This window comes from Toxorhynchites rutilus, chromosome 3 (genome assembly GCF_029784135.1).
Source record: "Toxorhynchites rutilus septentrionalis strain SRP chromosome 3, ASM2978413v1, whole genome shotgun sequence".
In the NCBI taxonomy this organism is placed as follows: domain Eukaryota; kingdom Metazoa; phylum Arthropoda; class Insecta; order Diptera; family Culicidae; genus Toxorhynchites; species Toxorhynchites rutilus.
Window position 1 is genome coordinate 102,162,171 of NC_073746.1, and position 21,549 is coordinate 102,183,719.

Below are 21,549 nucleotides of genomic sequence, written 5' to 3' on the forward strand. Positions count from 1 at the left end.
TTTGAACAAATTTGGACGAAAAAAACGTATAAATCTATCCCATTCAGAGTGATATGTGCGAGTGACTACTTTACCTCCAAGCAAAAAAAAATCGATTTTTCACCTTTTTTCTAATGATGAAAAGTGTACTATTTTGAATTTTTATAGTAAAAGCCGTTTGCTGTCTTGAAGAACAATGAGTTGAATTATAATATTCTTCGAGAAACGGGAATTGAATCGGTATGTGGGCGCTGGAAATGGGCATATACCTTAGGGTGACCACTATGCCCCCACTTTGTTTGTCTATGGCGCTGTACCACATTAATTGAAATTTGACCCCTTTCCAGAAATGCTTGAAATACGATGAAAAACGAGATAGTTCAGACAATCCATTAAAATTCTTGCATAAAGAGAACAATATTCGGGCACTAATTTACCCCCCTTTTGCAATTTTGAGTAAAGGTTTTGGGTTACCATCAATGTCCTGGAAAAAAGGTAATGAAGATTGTCGAGCTTCGAGTGACATAGCATGCGCTGCCATAACTACTTCGCAAATAGTGACGTCAGTCGTTGTGTTTATCTTTGATTGCCCATCACATCCATGTAAAAATTCTATTTTCAGGAAGTAATTCATCAATTAAAAACGTACATATTTGTAGAGCTCCCGCTGAATATGGGGCTAATATGATAGCGTGTAGTGAATATTTGTGAAATCACGTCGAAAAAGACGGATAAAAGTGATATTTCCATGTGCCATTTTCACTCCCCCACGTTCATAGAAACAAACGAAGTTTCATTATTTTACCTTTATGAAGTTAATGTTTCGAAAGCTCTCAGTGTCGGTGTGTATGTTGTGAGATAATGATCACCAATTAATCGAAATTTCACCGAAAATGTTACTGCTTTCAAGAACTAAGCTTACGACTGTTCTCTGGACCTTTTTTCCACATTAATAATCGAAATAAGCCACGATATAATTGTCATCTGTCAAAAAACAACCAGTTGAATGATTTCATGAGAATTTTGGCTCAAATTATCATGCGATCGTGAGTACTTTCAACACTGTTTTGTTTCTTCCATATAAATTCCATATTGAATGCAAATAATTACGACACGATATTTTGCTTGCCAATACACTTCGCCTACTGCTTCACCTCTATATGTATCTCATTGGGTTACCATGTAGGTGCACAACTATTCAATATACTCACTAGACGCCACTGATCTATACACGATGTGAAAAGTAATGAGAGCACTGCTAGGGCATCTTTGAACAGAATTCTGTTCTGCAACGCTGGCGCCATTTGTTCAATAGCGGTTGCTTTAGAAAGCTTACAATGTACACAAATACCACAAATACTGCACCATGAATTAAAGTTCAACATTTGACAGCTTTTGGTTTGAATCGTTACATAAAATAAATAAACAATTGTGCCAGACCTGCTTAGATAAGTTATCACGGAAAAAAATATGGAAACTCCTGTCGAATCAAGCCCCAAATTACAACGACGAGAACTTTCAGAGGAGGATCGAAAGTATCGCTATCGAGGTATTGCAAAGTCACAAAATAATTAAGTTAAAATTAATTGCATCGTTATTATTACTACTCTCATTTTAAGCTGCCGCCTTTCTAGCCGGTGTTGCGGGAATTTCAGCGGTGGCCGGTTTCAGCAAAACCATTATGTCGTCGAAGAAAGCCGATCCACAGTTCTTCGAAAAGGGTGTGCAAGGAAGCATTGCAATGCAGGAGACGGGCGCCAGTCTTGCCATGCGGGCACTCGGCTGGGGAACATTATACGCCTTCATTGGTACAGGTACCATTTGTTACGGAATTTGGAAGCTATCGGGAGCTTCAAATGTGAGCAGTGTATTTTGGTGGCATGAATGGAAGTTTCAAAAAAAATTTCTTTCAGATGAAGGAATTCAGGGAATCAGTCGGGAGCATTTTTCCTAAAGTACCCAAAAATGATCCTCCCAGGAGCAGAACGGAATTTGATGGACTCACTGATCTTATGAAATATTTGTCAACGTGGGGCAAAGAAGAAAAATGAAGTGTTGTTTTGTGTGTAAGTTAGATTCATATTTATTAAACTGTATCTTGTAAATATAATAAGAAAATACAACAAAACTTTTGAAATGCACTTTTCTAGAAGACCAATGACGTATCACATTCGGGGATTGGGTGTTTCAGAGAACAAATACTATCCATTCATTTCGTTAAATCGAATCCATCGTGGATTAAGTCCTCCGTCCTGAAATTATATAATATTAGATCTGATAAACACTTTCTCAATCATACTAACGTCATTATAAGCGAATCGTTAGCTGTTATCAAAGAATCCACATCGGGTCCCTCTCCGAAACAGAGTAAACTTTTGCTAATCGATTTCTCGCCTAGAGAATCTTGTAGAGTGGTCACGCTTCCCCCGACGTGAAATTTTGGACAATTCGGCAACTCGCCATCGTTCAGAATAGGGGATCCCAAACTCATGACATCCATTATTCGCTCTATGTCGGGAATAACTGGTTGATTGCTCTTGACTAAGTTTTGCATTAGATTCCAGATATTGTCGTTATGTTCGAGCGTCATTTTGGCGAGCTCCTTCTTGAACTTTTCTCCATGTTCCAAAGCCATTCCCATTGTTTTTCGTATCTCCTGCATCTCGCTACGTATGTCAACCAGCTGCCTGTGAATGCAACAAAAGGAAGGATGATTTTTTGAGTCAAAATTACCCACACCGAAAAACTAACTGTTGCAACTCCTTGAACGAATAATCACGCAGCAAAACGTCCCGCTTCTTGAGACATTCGTAAACTGCCTGCAGCAGATCGATATGCGATTTTTCGTGTGTACTTTTCTCCAGTATTTGTACCCGAACAATTTCAAACCGACTGGCCAGCGCCTTCAGATTGAAATAATCCTGTTGGTCGTAATCCTTGAGCAGCTGGTGGTAAACCGCGTCGCGGCTTCTCTTCAGCACCGATTCGTACCGCCGGGTGATTTTGTCGGCCACCTCCAGAAGCTTCAGAACATTGGACTCCATACGGCCGCACCGCTCTTCCCACAGGGTGAATGATTGGTCTATAATGTTTACTGGGATCTGGAAGAAGTGAAATAAATTGGCATGAATTCAAGACCATTTAGGTAATGTTTTTGAAAACATTGTGCAGGGCAGCAAGCATAAAGTAATACCAACTTGTCTTGAGATAAGAATGTGCACGGGAGGAACAATCTCAAATGAGTTTGCTACCGGTAGCGTGATAATTTTTGCATCATTGATCAATATCAAAATTTAAAAAAAAACAAAAATTTCGGTTTTGATTTTTTTTATTTATTCAAAAAGGGGGTATTGCTGAGAGTCTTACACTATGTTAATCATCGATCGAGTTTCCACTTACTGCAACTACGGTCTCCATACGCTTCCGTAACGCACGACAGGTGTTAATAATGTAACATGAATCCATTCCTCTTCAGGTACGGGACAATTTTTGTCTGAGGCTTGCTGTACTCGTGCAGTGTTCAGAACAGGCCTGGCCATTCATGATACTGGGTAATCCAGCGAATCAAGAACGGGGCTGGATGGCCGCCATATATCCTCCGTCCTGAACGGTAGATGTTCTTGTAACCACTTCTGAGTGGTTGCTCGACTCGTAGCTCCTTGATGCGGTTGGTAATCAGTTGAGTTTTTGACGTAGGACTACGTCTAACCGTTCAATATAGGGGCCCATTTCAATATTTCGGCGTGAAAAAGTGTTCAGTTTTTGAACGCTAATAATTCCTCAAATAGTAAATGGATTTTGGTTCCCAATACACACATTGATAGGAAATATTCTCAGCAATTGTTTATATGCTACACATTACGGTTTTTCAGATCATATAAAGTTCAAATAGATGAAAAATTGGAAGAAAGAATTTTCTACTTTCCCATACATTTTGTCTGCGCTCCTGCAGCAAACAGTTATTCATTACAAGCAACCACGGGTACGGGCGAAACTTGGACGAGTTGAAGGAGGGGGACAAAAAGAGATTGTAAATAAATATAGGCGGTCGCTACAACGTTAACTATCTTATATATATAAAAATCTCGTGTCACGGTGTTTGTTACCGAACCCCTCCGAAACGGCTCGACCGATTTTGATGAAATTATATTCAAAATACTTGGTAGGTATGAGAATAGGTTGTAAACTATATATGATACCGGTAGGATACCGATAACCATACATTTAATACCAAATAGGGTGGCTCTATGCAGAAAAAAAGATCAATTTATGGTCGACATATACGCGAAGGTAGAGATTGAACGACTGCAATTCTTACTACACAATCAACAAAAGCGGTGCGAGGAATAATACATTCACTTGCGAGACACTATCATGAGCAACGCCGACACAGCTTTAGTTATAGCCAGGCCAAAGCGCAATGCATTGTCATGACATTGCGCGTGTGTTCAAACACAAAATGAAGTTCGATCGTATTCGTCCCCACATATTGTTGGTTGTATTCTGTTGAATGGAAAAAGCGCAATTTTGCATTCTGTTCAAGCTCAAGTCCAATCGAGTTGAGCAAATGAGCAACCTTGCCACGCAATTCGACGTAAACAACATTGGTCTCCATGTTCCATTTCTATGAAGCAAAAATAGTAATGGTTTTTCGGGTGGAATAAACACGCAAAATTTAGCATTCAAACACATTCAAAACAAATTTAGCATCCAAACGAAATCGAATAATAATTTTCATTCAAATTTCAACAATTTAGAATTATTTCCGGAATGATGTCGATCAGATAGAGAGTAAATTGAACCACAAATACGGATCACTTATTTTGACCATTGTTTCGCGACAAGGCGAACGAATTTAAGAGTGTAAAAGTCGATTTCGATCGAATTGTAAAATCCGATCACTCATATGCATATATGAATATTGAGTTCTACAAATCGGTGAAGAGTAATAAAAACATCCATGAATAAAGGAGGCAATATGGCTGTGTTCCAAACTTAGATTACCGATGTGAATACTCCTCGATTGAATGACAACGATAAAATAACGCGATTCCTAACAAGCCGATTAATCAGCTCCATTGAAGTTAGCTGGCGTATCGCTGTTTTCCAAATTATGAACGAGACCAAGCTGTTATAAACTAAGCCATGTTGAAAATCACATTCACGTATTTTCTAACAAGGAGACAGCAATAAATATTGATTTTCTATATTTAATTTTTTCTACTTTACGACAAACTTATATTACTTTTTTCAGTTGACGTTTAACTTTTAAGAGATCAAACATGTCAGTTACGTTAATGAAATACACCAAGAAACATCATATAACCTTCCGTTCAAATAATTTAATTCGTTTTTTTATCGGTCACTTTCGATTTATTTTAAAGATCGTTAAAATATTCAAACACACTTACAATACATTAGTGTGTTTTATTCAACACCCAAAATATTCACTAGAAATAATTTATTTGGCAGAACAACGTTTGCCTGGTCAGCTAGTATGGCTATAAAAATGAGCGCTTGGTGCTTGGCCACATTCTATCATCGGACGCCAAGCAGGAAAGAAGCTATCTTGAGTTTGTTTTTCAGCATAAGAGATGTCGCTGCATTTGCAGGCGATATATGCTATGGGATGTGGAGCAGGAGAGCTTATCGAAGTGTGTTAAAAGCGGTGGAAGCGTCGCGCCTGGTGAAGTAGAGGCTAATCGCGCTCGATTTGATAGAATTGAGTTTTTAAATGGTTTTATTTAGCTGGGATATATTTGTATGTTTGTATGTAGGGGTAGTGGGGGCAAATTGGTCATGGGGTGCAAAGTGGTCACCTGCTTGTTTGGTAGTATAACTATTGACTATAGATGCCGTATTGATAATCACCTGTTTGAAGAATTTAATGACTTTCGAGTCACTCTGTACTTCAGTAGAGCTGTCGCATGTCGAAATACAAATAAAAACAGAAATTACTCTCTCGATAGCCATTCGGCCGTAGTTCAGTGCGCATGGTATCTAAGGAATTTCTCGTGAAATTTAGTTTATTCAATCTGATATATTGGACTAATCATCAGTTTGGACAACTGTTCGCATATTCTAGGAGAGGTGAACAGATATTTTGTTCAATCTCAGCGATTAATTAGCATAGACATTATTTTGATGTTTGGGGGCAAAGTGGTCATAGGTGAATAGCAACTTACAGTTTTCTGTTTGCTAAAGCTGATTTACCTCATCACATTCTGCGCTTGAAGAAGATCCTTTTGTGGCTTTGACCTTAGATAAATATGTCATTCCAACTAAACCAAGCCTCATTATGCGAAACGTTGTGTTTCTTACTACGTTTTTGTATGCAAGAGAAAATTTAAATTGAGACTCTAGGTGAATAGGCCAAGCTTATTTCATACATGTACCTACTATATCAAATATGATTTGAACAAATTTGGACGAAAAAAAACGTATAAATCTATCCCATTCAGAGTGATATGTGCGAGTGACCACTTTACCTCCAAGCAAAAAAAAAATCGATTTTTCACCTTTTTTTCTAATGATGAAAAGTGTACTATTTTGAATTTTTATAGTAAAAGCCGTTTGCTATCTTGAAGAACAATGAGTTGAATTATAATATTCTTCGAGAAACGGGAATTGAATCGGTATGTGGGCGCTGGAAATGGGCATATTCCTTAGGGTGACCACTTTGCCCCCACTTCCCCTTACATGTTTGTCTATGGCGCTGTACCACATTAATTGAAATTTGACCCCTTTCCTGTTGACCGATTGATCTGAAATTTGGAGCTCACATTTATATCTACAGTCATTATAAAACGGCGTATTTCATGATCTTTAAAATCCAAGATGGCGACCGCTACAAAATGGCGCATTACATATTTTCTCAAAGCCCCATATTGATGTTATCAAATGAAGGGGATTGATCAGGAGAACACAGTTGTTTATGAAAAATGCAAATCCAAAATGGCCGCCACCACAAAATAGCGGATTACATATTTTCTCTAAACCCCATCAATATGGGTATCAAATGAAGGACTTGACTAGTAGAACACAGTTATTCATGAGGAATGCAAAGCCAAATTATATCACGATACCAGACGGTAAATTCCTATTACGATATGCTTGTCATCAAGTGTGTATTCGTTGCCGGCGGAACAATAACCCCTACAACATTTGCACGACAAATTTTGATTTTTTCGTATTTGCATCTAAACTTTTGAGTGTTTGCTGAGTGTGCTGAGGTTTTTTTTCTGTAATTTTGTGCATGAAAAGTTGGTCATTCTGGGATCTGTGCTCCATGATATTCGAATAATAGACACCCCTCGGTGCAGTCCTACGACTCTCCGGTTATGTCACCGACATTACCCACCCGTCTTTTTCTCCATGCCCTCGACTTCGTTCCGAAAATCTTTCTTTACGACCTGTGGTCTCCTTCGCGGGTAGTTGTCCTTTCTTTTCTCGATCTAAGACCCTTTTCACGATCCATCGGGACACTCCCACGGCGATAGAAATCTCTTTTTGTAACATTTGCGCATGAGACAAATGACGAATATGCTGCCACTCCGTCATGATGGAACTATCAAACTAAGGAAATCGCTTTTTTTACTCGCAGCCTATTGGCGATCTAACGTACAAATCTACACCTAGGCGGCGCTGCGGTGAAAGTGATGATGGTTTTAAATTTTGCCATGTGAGCTTATGGAAGGTTTGTAGTTCTTTCCATAAATTACAATGTTATAATCATAAAATATTATTTGATTGCGATGAGTTTGTAAGAAATTTAATTCTGCGCAATTTTATATATAACATGTTATTTATTTACCTCTTTCAGTGGTGAAAACTATAAAAATGTTGACAATGGTTGAATTAAAGAAGGAAATTCGAGGGCACAATCAAACACAAGTAGAAAAATGCACGATTCCTGCATGTGAGAACTACCTTGGAAAGCCAGGAAGTAAAATATACGATGATTTTATATTATTGGGTTGTGGAAAAAGAAATGTCGTATATTGTAAATATATGGCAACACTTAAACATATCTTGTGTTGTACTTATCGGTCATACAATGCGGCTATTTAAAGACGACAATCTGTGCTACAAGAGTCGTTTTGACAGTGTTGTGATTGTCCTTTTCAGTTTCATGTTTTTTACGTTTTTACTTTTTGCGAGGTAAAACTGCAATAAAGGCGGCCGAAAAAATTCGTGTAGTTTATGGACCCGATAATGTAACGATTCGTACAGCACAGCGTTGGTTTGATCGATTTCGTTCTGGTGTAGTCGATGTCGAAGATACAACCTGTACTGGTAGGCCAATCGTCGTGGAAACCGATAAAATCGTTGAAATCATCCAAATAGAACGGCATGTGAGCACCCGCTCGATTGGTCAGGAACTGGGTATAGACCATAAAACCGTTTGGAACCATTTGCAGAAGATTGGATTCCAAAAAAGCTGGATGTATGGGCGCCACACGAGTTGACGCAAAAGAAACTTTTAGACCGAATCGACGCCTGCGATGCACTGCTGAAATGGAACGAACTCGACCCATTTTTGAAGAAGATGGTGAGTGGTGATGAAAAGTGGATCACGTACGACAACCTAAAGCGAAAAAAGTCATGGTCGAAACGCGGTGAACCGGCCCAAACCATCGCCAAGCCCGGATTGACGGCCAAGGTTCTGCTGTGTGTTTGTTGGGATTGGAAGGGAATCATCCACTATGAGCTGCTAACTATGGCCAGACCCTCAACTCGGTTCTCTATTGTGAGCAGCTTGACCGTTTGAAGCAGGCGATTGACCAGAAGCAGCCAGAAATAATCAATAGGAATGGTGTTGTTTTCCAATAGGACAACGCTCGGCCTCACACATCTTTGATGACCCACCAGAAACTACGGGAGCTCGGATGGGATGTCCTATTGCACCCACCGTATAGTCCGGACCTGACTCCAAGTGATTATCATCTTTTCCGGTCCATGCAAAACGCTCTTGGTGATTGGCCTTAAAAGAGGCTTGCGAAAACTGGGGGGTTGGTATAATGAAGTTGCCTTCTAAATGGCAACAAGTTTGCGAACAAAACGGCGCATATTTGACTTAAATTGGATAATTTTAAGTATGTATGTTTTTCCCCTACCTATATAATAGTAATTATTTGTGGAACAAGCAGGAAATGCATCGACAAATGGTTAAGTGAGTGTCAGGACTATATGTGTTAGGTAATTAAAGAATATGAAATAGAACTTTTCATTCAAACTTTTATATTTATGCAATGGACTTGGCCCTTCTGATCTGATAGAGAATAATTTACCTCCCAAGCACTAATATCGCCACCAGACACTGTACATTTTTTATCACAAATATAAACAAATCAGACTGTATAACGCACACCAACAAACTGCCGCGTTCGTGAAACTGAAACGTTTTTTTTATCAGAGAGTCAGTGTGGAACTAACTTAGTTTTAAAAACGAATTCGCTATAAAGCAAGATACAGTAATCGCTCACTAACTGGTCCTGATTTAGCTGGTCTGCTTTTTAACTGGGCGAACGTGTTAAAAAGCAGAATTTCGTAAACAATCGAAGCCATATTCAAATGGAACATTTGCTGCGAGGGGCATTGGATCTTATTAAAATGTGAACTTTTGTCGAAAACGTCCACTTTCTATCTGTTATAGTTTTTGGAATATAAGGCATTTTTGTATGAATATTCCTAAAAAACTAATGTATTGCTCGTAACATTTTTGTGTGTAAATTCTCACGTTTGACATGTTCTTTACATGTTTCTAAATAGAGAAAAGTTAGCAGATCGAGCAAATTGCGATAATTTATACATAAAAATGGATCGAATTGAACATTAATAGTATTTTTCAAAGTATAACATGAAAAATTTGTTGTTCGAAAAACTTTTTCCGAGTGAATGTTCCCCGTTGTCCGATGTATGGAAAACTTGTTCAAAATTTTAAGGACTATTTATATCTATTTTTTTCAGAATTTTAAAAAGCATATTTTTTTCAAGAAAAATTAACAACAACTTTTTCATGTTTTTTTCCTTTGAAAAAATAATATTAATGTTCAACTCGTTACATTGTTATGTATAAAAGATCGCTTTCAATGCTCTGCTAACTTATCTCTATTTGGAAACATGTCAAGAAAATGTCAAACGAGAAAATTTACACACAAAAATGTTACGAGCAAAACATTATTTTTCAGGAGTCTTCATACAAAAATGGCTTATATTCCAAAAACTATAAAAGATAGAAAGTTGATGTCTTCGTAACAAGATCTAAAACTTTGTCGAATACATTATATCGCTATCTTAAAACAGAATTAGGATAAGTTGTATTTTCTTCAAAGGAAATATGAAGAAGTTGTTATTCGAAAAACTTTTTCCCTGTAAAAGTGTCCATCTTCCGATGTATGGACGACTTGTTGGAAATTGTAAGGGCTATTTATATATATATTTATGGAAATTTAAAAAAAATTGAGAAAAATGAATTTTAGTTTTTTAAATAACTTTTTATCCAAAAAAATTTTGGTATTTTTTGAGAAAAATGAATTTTAATCTTTTAAATAACTTTTTTTCCAAAAAAATTTTGGTATTTTTTGTAAAAATTTAAACAATTTCCTACATTTCATCCTTTGACTAAAATTTTGTAGGTCTGATAGGTTTTTTTGTAGGTTTCTTTTAAAATTTCGAGTTTTTTCAACTTTTTTTTCGAAAAATATATAAGATCTACATTAAAAATTATCAGACTTTTTTGGAAAAAAATTTGATTGTAAAAAAAATTTGATTGTAAAAAAAATTAAGGGCTTTAAGGAATCCACTGCCCATTGAACTCTGCGCTTCGTAGCGACCGCCCTGACCATTTCTTTAGCTCAAATCTCTCCTCTGGTCAGAACAGGATTGAACTGTATTGAAGACCTGTGCGTGTTCAGAATTCGTATGGATTAAGCCTTGGAAGTATCCCCCATGATACTAAGTGTTTCCTGGAAATCGGTTGTAAATTGTAAAATGCAGTCTCACATATTTCACATAAAAAATGGTAACTAAATAGTTAAAACTCATCAATTTAATTGTTGATTACTACGATTTTCCAATAGTGTATTTTCTCTTCAGGCATCAAAGGTCAAGGCTTCTTGACGATGTTGGAAAGTTCATAAGGTTGACGTCTAGATGGCGCCTCTTGCAAAAATCTGCTTGACTATCACAAAGCACCATCTTTCAATGGAAAGGTGTCAAAATTTGATAGCAATCGGTCGATTGGTTCGTGAGTTACAGCATTGAAAGTGAAGAAACTTTTGTTATTGTGAAAAAAATGAAAAAATCTCAAATCAATGAGAACGATGACAAAATTGCACGAATTGGGCTTCGAATTGCTTCCGCATCCACCGTGTTCTCCAGATCTGACGACTATTTTCTGTTCGCAGACCTGAAGAGAATGCTGCTGGCAGGAAATTTAAGACCGAAGTGATTACCGAAACAGAGGCCTATTTTGTGGAAAAACCGAAAGAGTAATATAAAAATGGTATCGAAAAGTTGCATGTTCGCAATAATGGTTGTATCGCAATTATGTTCGAAGGCAATTATGTTTTTTATAATAAAATTGAATTTTGCAAAAAAAACCAATAGTTTTACTGCGTTACCTTATAAACTTTTCAGGTGAACTGTTACTTTACTCGCTTGCTCAATTCCTCTTTTGGATCAGTTGAAACTCAGCACTCAGCTAAAAAAAGGTAAATGTCGGATTTGTTGAACAGTTGCACTCTTCTAAATTATTCATCGAAACGCATCTTGTAACGAAGCTCAAGACAAAATCTTCTTCCTGACGCTCCTTAAGCTTCGCCCAACGGCGGCATGTTGGAGAAAATAATTGGAAATAGATTCTTGCATACTTTGACGAACGCACGCCAATCGGTTGTGGAAACAGCGAATCTCAATAGCATAGCTTAAATAAAACTCCATTTTTCAAAAATCATTCTGATGGTAATGTTTTTCCACCAAATGCACACACTTCATACAGATCAGATTTTCGTATTGACAATTTTGAAGAGTTTGCTATCAAATTTTATAAGCTTTTTAAGTTTTTTGTTCCACCAAGATGAATCCTATAATTCGTTTCTCTTGGATATGTGCATTGTCCAATCAAAAGATCACCATTTTAATTACATCGATTATAATTAAACATTATATGTTTTTGTAATCAGATGGAAATTCTTCATATGACACATGCCAATTATTTATTATATTATAACATAATAATAGAATGTTTCAAATACAACAATTTCACATACCTGTTTTCCGCGCATCTTTTCCTTTGTATACGTTAGAGTCAACTTGTGATACTCCAAACCTCCCATGACGCCATAAGTAATCTTATTCATGCGTCCCACCTCGTCCTTGTATTTGACTATCTCTTCATTCAGCACCAAGCCATAGTTCTTAATCCCATCCAAAGCGGTCACGTATAATCGTTGCTCGTTCGTTATGAAGTGGTACGCATTACCGGCGAATTGCCTCAAAGCATGCGGCTTTAATTTCACCTTAATATTCTGAAAGATATCCGACACACTTTTCGGTATTTCCGGTTTTAGATCGGACCGAATAATGAAACCCTTTCTGGCCACAAAGAGCATTGGTTTCTCGTAGAAATCAGTTATGAACAGGTCGATTGGCTTTGTGCTGTCGGTTATGCCGTCGAGCTTTTGCTCAATCGGTAGAATGTACTGCATTTCATCCGGCACAATTCCGGTGTTGGTTTGGATGGCACTTCGCACTATTTCAAAATCGCTCGAATCATCAATTGCAACGCTGATGAAACGACATGTGTATAGACAGAAGATCGTCAGAATCTTTCTGTCCAGGATGGCATCTAGCATGGAGAAAACCTTTAGTACCTGAACCGGTTGGCCCGATGCGTCAGCAAATTTAACAGATTTCAACTGTTGCTCGGTAACCTCATTTGTGCCAATCTGAGATGCATAGCCTCGCTGTTTGGGATTCCATTCCAACGCAAGCATAAGCCAGCTTTCCAAATACTTTTTCAAGCAACTGGAAATATAGTTCTCCGGAAAGAGCTCATTATGATAAGTGTAGTTATCCCGATTGTCTTCCGTGATAGCGATGTGTGTTGACTTCTTCTGCTGAACATACGTCATCCATTTCGCCAGCTGGGCATGGGGAATAAATGGACGCACGCCGCATATAATTTCGAACCCAATTATGCCCATCGACCAATAATCCACGGAACAGCTGTACCGATCACAACAAATCAAATCGGGGGCAATATACTCCACAGTTCCAACGAGACTGGCATTCAAACTCTGCTTGTCCAGAGCTTTGGCGTATCCCAAATCCGTTAGCTTGTACACTTCCTTTCCTTCTTCGACTTTCAACACAATGTTCTCTGGTTTTACGTCCCGATGGGTTATTTTCAAGCTATGCAAATATGAAATTGCATTTCTGAGTGAGCGTAGAATTTCTCTTATCTCTGGCTCGCGCAACCCGCTGCAATTGGAAGCGCGATTCAGTACTCGCCTCAAATCGCCGCCCTCACAATACTCCATGCAAAGGATGGGCAATTTAGATGCGGAATTTTTCATCAGTTCACTCAAGAATCCTTCCGGTTTAATCTGCACCGTTCGAACGATATTCTTATTATGGGCCGTATTCGTCATCAGGTTCACTTCGTTGCGCCACCTCTCGCAGTATTTGTCGGTCATCTCGCTTCTGTCTTGAAGAATGTGAAATTTCTTTATGGCTGTGAAAGACGAATTAGCAAACTTCAATACAGTATTTCACTCACATAATAATATGATCAACTCACCGACCACCTCTTTGGTTTTTTGGTTTTTCCATAACGTAACCACTCCAAAACCACCGCTTCCCAAACGCTTCTCACGGTGCCAATCCCCAATAATTGGCGGATCTTCCTCTGGTGGCAACATTTTTCAGCGGTTCTTCAATAATACTTCCAACTCAGATAAAACCACAACGCCGCTCAGCAGATCGCATCAGACTAGTCGCTGACTAAGACTGCCGGAAATAGGTGAAAGTAGAAGCGAAATAAAATCTGTTTATGACGAAAGAGCAATTTTTGATCAGCCTTGCGTAGCCAAGCTATTTATAGTCGCAAAACGGGCACTAATGATTCCGGCAGCTAAAACACACAGTCTTCGGTGCGTGCGTGTATATGTATTACGTTCTAATTTTATGTCACCACTGTTTATATCGCGTTGCATTTCGTTTTCCTTTTCCCCCAGTGAACAATTACATCACGGGATGCGGTAAGAAGATCGCGAGCAAAACAAAACACCAGATATCAAAACATTGGAGATTATGCACGGTGAAATCAAATTGCTCGAGTTCGCTCAAATAGTGATTGAAGCAAATCTTTTAAAGTTTTACTCTCAATTTCGTTAAATTTCTTGACTTTAAAATGTTCACTATTCACTCGCGAGACGCGACACGGAACTAGGACACAACACTTATAATCCTTACAAACATTAAAAGGGTTAAAATTACCTTTTTCGTCGACCGGTTTCGGGCTCGATGTTGCCCATCTACTGGACGGTGTCCGACTGATTACGATGGAGCACTAACACATATTCATACGGTTATTAGTACTTGTCGAAGATATATTTTGCTGAGTTATCAGCTTCGTCAGATGGAAGAGTTGAGATGATATTGGTGCATCTTCTTCATTCATAAGTAGGGAATCGCTGGTTGAGATGTACATTGATTCCCATGCATTCAACTGTGAGGCTTTTCGTACATTTCTAATAATTTTTGCCTTCTCCCAGTGAGAGCACCCTGAAAGACCTTTTGTGCAACCCGAAAGATAGAATTCCACCGGATGAAAAATCAGGGATCTATCAGATTCCCTGCAAAGACTGCCCAGCAAACATTAAATCGTATAATTTTGCACGTGCCAAGTCTTACAAGAAATCCGAATAAATCATAATCGCATATGATATCAATCAAAGTATGTATCGTGTATATTTGAAATCGCATTAAATGTAAAAACTCGATTTTATATACCATTATCAAATTAAGTCGCATATCGGTATAATAAACATCAATTTTATGATGTACATTGTCGTAAAATATATTTAATCCGCATCATATGCGTATATTACGCTGATGCAGTTTGTGTGTCGTATAAGCGTATAATTTAAATCGATTCAGTACTGTAGTAAATCGTGTTGCATGCTGAAGAAAATCATGAAACAGTAAATCATATTAGATCCTAATAATGGACATATTACATCATATTGAAATGTCAATGAAATGCTGATGCACTCAAAAGTTTTAACCGCTGTTGAATTAAATTGCAGATAGCCGCGCGAGATAGCTGGTGGATGATAATCCAGACGACCGGAGTTCGAACCCATATCGGAGCAGTTTTCACCAATCTGTGCCATTTTAAACATTCAATTCCACTCCCAACACAAGTCAATCAAACAATTATTATTTCTACAAACATAAATACTCATATATAAAAATGGCGATTCGTGAGGCTATAATAAACATTTCACGAAAATATTTTGCGCCATTTGTTTTTTTTCTATGTCTGTAATAAATCGTATATGAGTATGGCACAAGTCGCTATTATAGCCGGTCAATGTTGCATATTCATTCAAACAAATTCGGTAAGCATTTGCCATGTATGTATATGGCCTCCACTTTTGCATGCATATGCCAGTTAGGCGCATTATATGCCAACCAAATTTTAGGGCATATGATGTTATATATACGCTTGTTATGCGATTTAATGTTTGCTGGGCAGGTGAAACAATCATATGAAATGCACCTTCAGCCATATTGGAATTGCTGTCGGTATTGTTTACAAACAGCTGCCGGCGGCTCCCTACAAACTGCCACGACGCTTATTCGAATTATGCCTACTATGTTCGGCTTTCGCGAATTTATGTGAAAAAGAAGGGATGATTCTGTAGAATTTCATTCTCATCCAGTTCATCCACTACTCTCGCATGTGAAAATGCAATAATGGCGTATCCTCGCAATAACAGAACAATCAACCCCCGCTCCACAAACCGTAATCCCCTTCTTATTGAAGTGATGATGTTGCTTCACCTGTTATACATTTATACAAGCGCCTTGAACCCATCCATAGTTTTTATTGGCGATCTAACGTACAAATCTACACATAGGCGGCGCTGCGGTGAAAGTGATGATGGTTTTTGCAATGTGAGTTTATGGAAGGTTTGTAGTTCTTTCCATAAAGTACAATATTATTTGACTGCGATTGGTTTGGAAGAAATTTAATTCTGCCCAATTTTATATATGACATGTTATTTTCTTGTGAAAATGTGGTGAAAACTGTATAAATATTGACAATGGTTGAATCAAAGAAGGAAACTCGAGAGCACAATCAAAAACAAGTAGAAAAATGCATGGTTCCTGCATGTGTTTTGACGTAGGACTACATATAACCTTTCAATATAGGGGCCCATTTCAATATTTCGGTGTGAAAAAGTGTTCAGTTTTTGAACGCTAATACCTCCCCAATTAATGAATGGATTTTAGTTCCAAATACACACATTGATGGGAAATGTCCTCAGCAATTGTTTATATGCTACGCATTACGGTTTTTCAGCTCATATAAAGTTCAAATTGATGAAAAATTGGAAGAAAGAATTCTCTATTTTCCCATACATTTTGTCTGCGCTTCCACAGCAAACAGCTATTCATTACAAACAACCACGGGTACAGGCGATACGTATGGACAAGGTGAAGGAGAGAGACAAAAAAAAATATTTATAAATAAATATAGGCGGTCGCTACAACGTTAACTATATGGCTATATGAAGTGAGCGATGGTGGGGCTTGGCCACTGTAGGGACCTACTACTACTAAGATATCAAAATAGAGTACTTATCTGAACGGGAGAGATCTTGGCTGGCGATGAGAGAGGCAATAGTGAGGAAAAAGATAGAAGGGATTACGAGGAGTACAGTTATACGCGAAGGTTGTGAATTAAATAGTGGTGTAATAAAAGAGTCTATTACGGAGTTATAATTGATAAATTAGTTTTTAATTTGAGTGTCCGAACGAGTCGATACATTTGGCGACGAGGTGAAGTAAAAAAGGGTATGTAGGATACAATTTTTTTTTAATTGGAAATTTACATATCTATGCCATGGTTTTTTGTTCGGCGACGAATTCAAGATGGCTGACAGAAAAGCGAACGAAAAAAGAAAATATATTTGTGGAATGTGCTAGAACGTATGCCGTATGAACGTATGTATGTGTGTTATTCATTGGAGGAATGGGAACATTGGGAACGGAACATATGACAGTTCGGGAAAACAAAACAATTAATATGAATGTCTTCAAAATTAGTATTTTCCCAGTGATGAGAGAAGAAAATGTGTCTCAATGAGTTTATACAGGTAAGTTGAACAATTCTGTTAACTTTGTATTAAAGCGTGATACCGCTACTTTATTATGAAAAAGGAACCATCGTGTTAAGAAAGTTGATGGTCGGTGTACTGTCTGATGGGAATCAGCTAACGGTGAATTGAATTTCTGATTTGGGAATCAGCTAACGGTGATCGGAGTGTCTGATTTGGGAATCAGCCTGTGGTGAGAAAAGTATCTGATTTGGGAATCAGCTAGCGGTGAATAGAATGTCTGATTTGGGAATCAGCTAACGGTGAATAGAATGCCTGATTTGGGAATCAGCTTGTGGTGAGCGGAAAGTCTGATTTGGGAATCAGTTATTGGTGCGTTTAGTGTATCATTTGAGAATCAGATGATATGGTGATATACAGTGAAATGATGCAATCGACGGTTTAACTAGATGCTCCTGCGTATGAGAAGCAGGCTCATGTTCCGATTTGGGAATCGGTATTCGAGTTGACTGGTCGGTGTGGAAAGAAATTTTAAAACAATAGTCAGCATTATATCATGTGTACCGGTTTGGGAATCGGTTATCCTCGAAGGATGAGATGTTTTATATTCAGATAATGGGTTGTATTGATATAATTGTTGTTTTTAATGCACTGTTTTATTAATTATTGATGGATAGGTGATACCTGAATACACACATACACCCACTTATTTGGAATCACAAATGAATTGAATTGATGGAAAAGATAAATTATGTTTATTGGATTTAACAATATTGTTATGGTGTTTTATTTATTCTGTTCATCATACTTATATTGTTTTCAGATGGATTCGTCAAGGGTCATTCCGTCATTTAGATGCAATGAAATTGAAAAAACAAAATTGCATAAAGAATGGCAAATCTGGAAGCGATCATTGGATTATTATTTTGAAGCTGAAGACATAACTGACCAAAAACGAAAGCGTGCGAAACTTCTTCACCTTGGAGGTTCACAGCTGCAAGCGATATTTCAATCGTTACCTGACAGTGAAAAATTTGCGGTGGTATCTTTAGAGAAGGCTTATTATGATGTGGCGATTCAAGCATTAGACGATTTTTTTCAACCGGGTCGGCAAGATGTACTCGAGCGCCATAACTTACGAAGAATGAAGCAACAAGAAGGCGAGAGGTTTGCGGAATTTGTTATCAGGATTAGACAACAAATTAGTGAATGTGGCGTCGATAAATATGAACAGAGCGTTTGTAAGATTCTTACAGACATCATGCTGACAGATACTATAATAGAGGGCTGTATATCAGATGAACTACGGAAGCAGATTCTGCAGAAATATCGATCAGTAGAAGAAATCGAAGAAATCGGAAAATCACTGGAAGGAGTTCAGAAACAAATGAAAGATTTTGGATCAAACCGCGAGGAGTTTAGGCAACATGAGCGCGTTTATGGTATTCAAACCAAACGACGGTATCAGCCATTGAAGCAGAAAGAAGACTTTCCACAGAAGTTTAAAAATCCGGAGATGAACTGTTTCAAATGCGGGCTTTTCGGACACATTTCGAGTGACACACGATGTCCGGCCAGAGGAAAATGGTGCAAGCGATGCAAGAAAATAGGACATTTTGAAGCCCGATGTCGGATGCAAGTCAGACCTTTCTCACGTTGGAAGGAAGAAACAGTAGGAGCCAAGAAGATTCGAGCTGTAAAACGTACTGCTGCACAGGACCAGGAAGTCCAAGAATTAAATGTAATTGAGGCTACAGAACCGTCGTCGGATAATTCATCGAAAACATATTACGCTTTCTATTCTGGAAACGAGTCAAATACGGTGAAATGTGTAATCGGAGGTGTTTCTCACCCGATGTTGGTTGACTCAGGAGCAGAGGCAAATTTGATTACTAGTGATGCTTGGAAGGAATTTAAATCTGCGGGAATCGAAGTAATCAGCTGTACCAAAGGGAGCGATCGTATACTGAAAAGCTACGCCAACGACACTCCTCTCACGGTATTGGGCACGTTTACAGCAGTTGTCCGGGCTGGAATAAGATCCGTAGAAGCCGAGTTTTTCGTGATCCAAGGAGGTCAACGGTGTCTGTTGGAGGATGCTACGTCCAAACAATTGGGAATATTAAAAATTGGCCTGGAGATCGATCGTATTTCAGAAAATAAGAAGCTGCGATATTAGACAGGAGTGAAAAGATGGAAATTCACGGAGTTAAGCTCTACAATTGGCGACGAGGATGGGATTAGCTTTGATTCTTCACCTGCACTTGCATCTTCAGATTCGTAATGTAGAAAGGATCTCACCGCCTTTACTACTCTGGCCCCCGTGAAAACCTGTCCTGTGAGACACCTTTGAGAGCATTTTATGTCGCGATTATAGCCAGGGTTTGTATCCGAATGAACAAATGAAGATCCCGGGAAGTGAGTCTTCATAAGTAGGTCTAATACTTCTGAGGGAGTTTTTGTGAACGAACCGACATCATTTTTAAGAGAATCAAGCCCGTTCGAGTGATCTTTTGCTAGAGTCTTATTGAGGCTGGCAACGATTGGGGTATTTTCGATGCTTTCGCAGTTATATACCCAGGATTTTCGTGAGGATCGTCGCAGTTCTCTGCTGTACTCAGTTAGGACTCTCTTATATTGAAACCAGGCATTTTTCCCTATACATTTTCGAGTTCAATGTCTTGTTTGAGACGAGAACCTTGGTTTTAAGTCCACAGCCGCAAATCACTTACCAAATCAAGAGCTTCTTGGTAAATTCATCGGCGGAAACGAACTTGGGACACCTCCTCTGGCATCTGGCATAGAATTTCAGGCCTTGGTGCTGTTTAAAATCCATCTTCACGTACGTTTCGTCATCCATCAGCATACATACTTTGTGCTTCGTAAAAACTTGTACTGTTGTACAACTTTCGAGCGCGTCTTTTGGCCACCAGATTTTGCTTCAGTGTACTATATGGCTGCCTTCAGGAAATGAATACAAACGCTATGTCTCACATCTTAAGAAAGCAGAAGATCGTGTTCAGGATAGAGACGTTCAAGAAGAATCATTAGAACAAGAGGAGGTTGGCAGCGAAAATAGATCAGAAGGCTCAGAAGGTCCTCAACATAATAATGATGAGAATATTGTTGTACCTGAGAAACGAAAATGTTTAGCTCCCAAGAAGTTTCAAGACTATGTGCCTTTTTGAAAATTAAAAACAAGGTGGGATGTAGGGACCTACTACTACTAAGATATCAAAATAGAGTACTTACCTGAACGGGAGAGATCTTGGCTGGCGATGAGAGAGGCAATAGTGAGGAAAAAGATAGAAGGGATTACGAGGAGTACAGTTATACGCGAAGGTTGTGAATTAAATAGTGGTGTAATAAAAGAGTCTATTACGGAGTTATAATTGATAAATTAGTTTTTAATTTGAGTGTCCGAACGAGTCGATACAGCCACATTCTATTATCGGACGCCAAGCAGGAAAGGCGCTATCTTGAAATTGATTTTCAGCATAAGAGATATCGCTGCATTTGCCGGGGATGTATGCGGTGCGATACCGCAAGAGTGAGAGACAGGAATTTCGATGGGATGTGGAGCAGGAGAGCCTATCGAAGTGTGTTAAAAGCGGTGGAAGCGTCGCGCCTGGTGAATGAGTGGCTAATCACGCTCGATTTAATAGAATGCTGGAGCTTCTAAACGGTTTTATTTAGCTATGGCATATTTGTATGTTTATATGTAACATGTTCGTCTATGGCGCTGTACTACATTAATTAAATTTTGACCCCTTTCCTGATGACCGGTTGATCTGAAATTTGGAACACCCCTTTATCTCTGCAGTCATTATAAAACTGCGTATTTCATGATCTTGAAAATCCAAGATGGCGACCACAACCCAGCAAACATTAAGTCATATGAATAGCTATAATTGGAGGCGATATACATACAACCAAGACGCATTTGTATGATATATGATGCATATAACTAGGATATACACGCAAAAGTGGAGGCGATATACGTATATGCCATATTTTGTACGCACGATGATATACGATGCTTTTTGGACAGATATGCGATTTGATCCGACAATGTTACCACTCAATCCATCGATGACATGGAAAATCGTGTTATTGTATTTTATGCGAGTTTAGATATACATGATCGATATTTTGATTGATATTTTATGCGATTGTGATTTGATACGAATTTATATGTAACTTATCATGTGCAAAG

At 38.3% G+C, this 21,549-nt stretch overlaps 2 protein-coding genes across 2 annotated transcripts; one reads left to right on the forward strand and one right to left on the reverse strand.

The window, feature by feature from the left end:
- Positions 1-1,345: 1,345 nt before the first annotated feature.
- LOC129778490 (transmembrane protein 242) lies at positions 1,346-2,077 on the forward strand. The gene is made up of 3 exons (XM_055785407.1): positions 1,346-1,528; positions 1,599-1,837; positions 1,893-2,077. The coding sequence occupies exons 1-3, from the start codon at positions 1,450-1,452 to the stop codon at positions 2,028-2,030; spliced, it is 456 nt and encodes a 151-aa protein (XP_055641382.1). The 5' UTR covers positions 1,346-1,449; the 3' UTR covers positions 2,031-2,077.
- On the reverse strand, positions 2,038-14,467 carry LOC129778489 (inhibitor of nuclear factor kappa-B kinase subunit beta). Its single transcript, XM_055785406.1, has 5 exons — positions 13,784-14,467; positions 12,252-13,717; positions 2,731-3,080; positions 2,283-2,666; positions 2,038-2,231 (listed from the first exon to the last, which is right to left on the reverse strand). The coding sequence occupies exons 1-5, from the start codon at positions 13,902-13,904 to the stop codon at positions 2,189-2,191; spliced, it is 2,364 nt and encodes a 787-aa protein (XP_055641381.1). The 5' UTR covers positions 13,905-14,467; the 3' UTR covers positions 2,038-2,188.
- Positions 14,468-21,549: the final 7,082 nt, after the last annotated feature.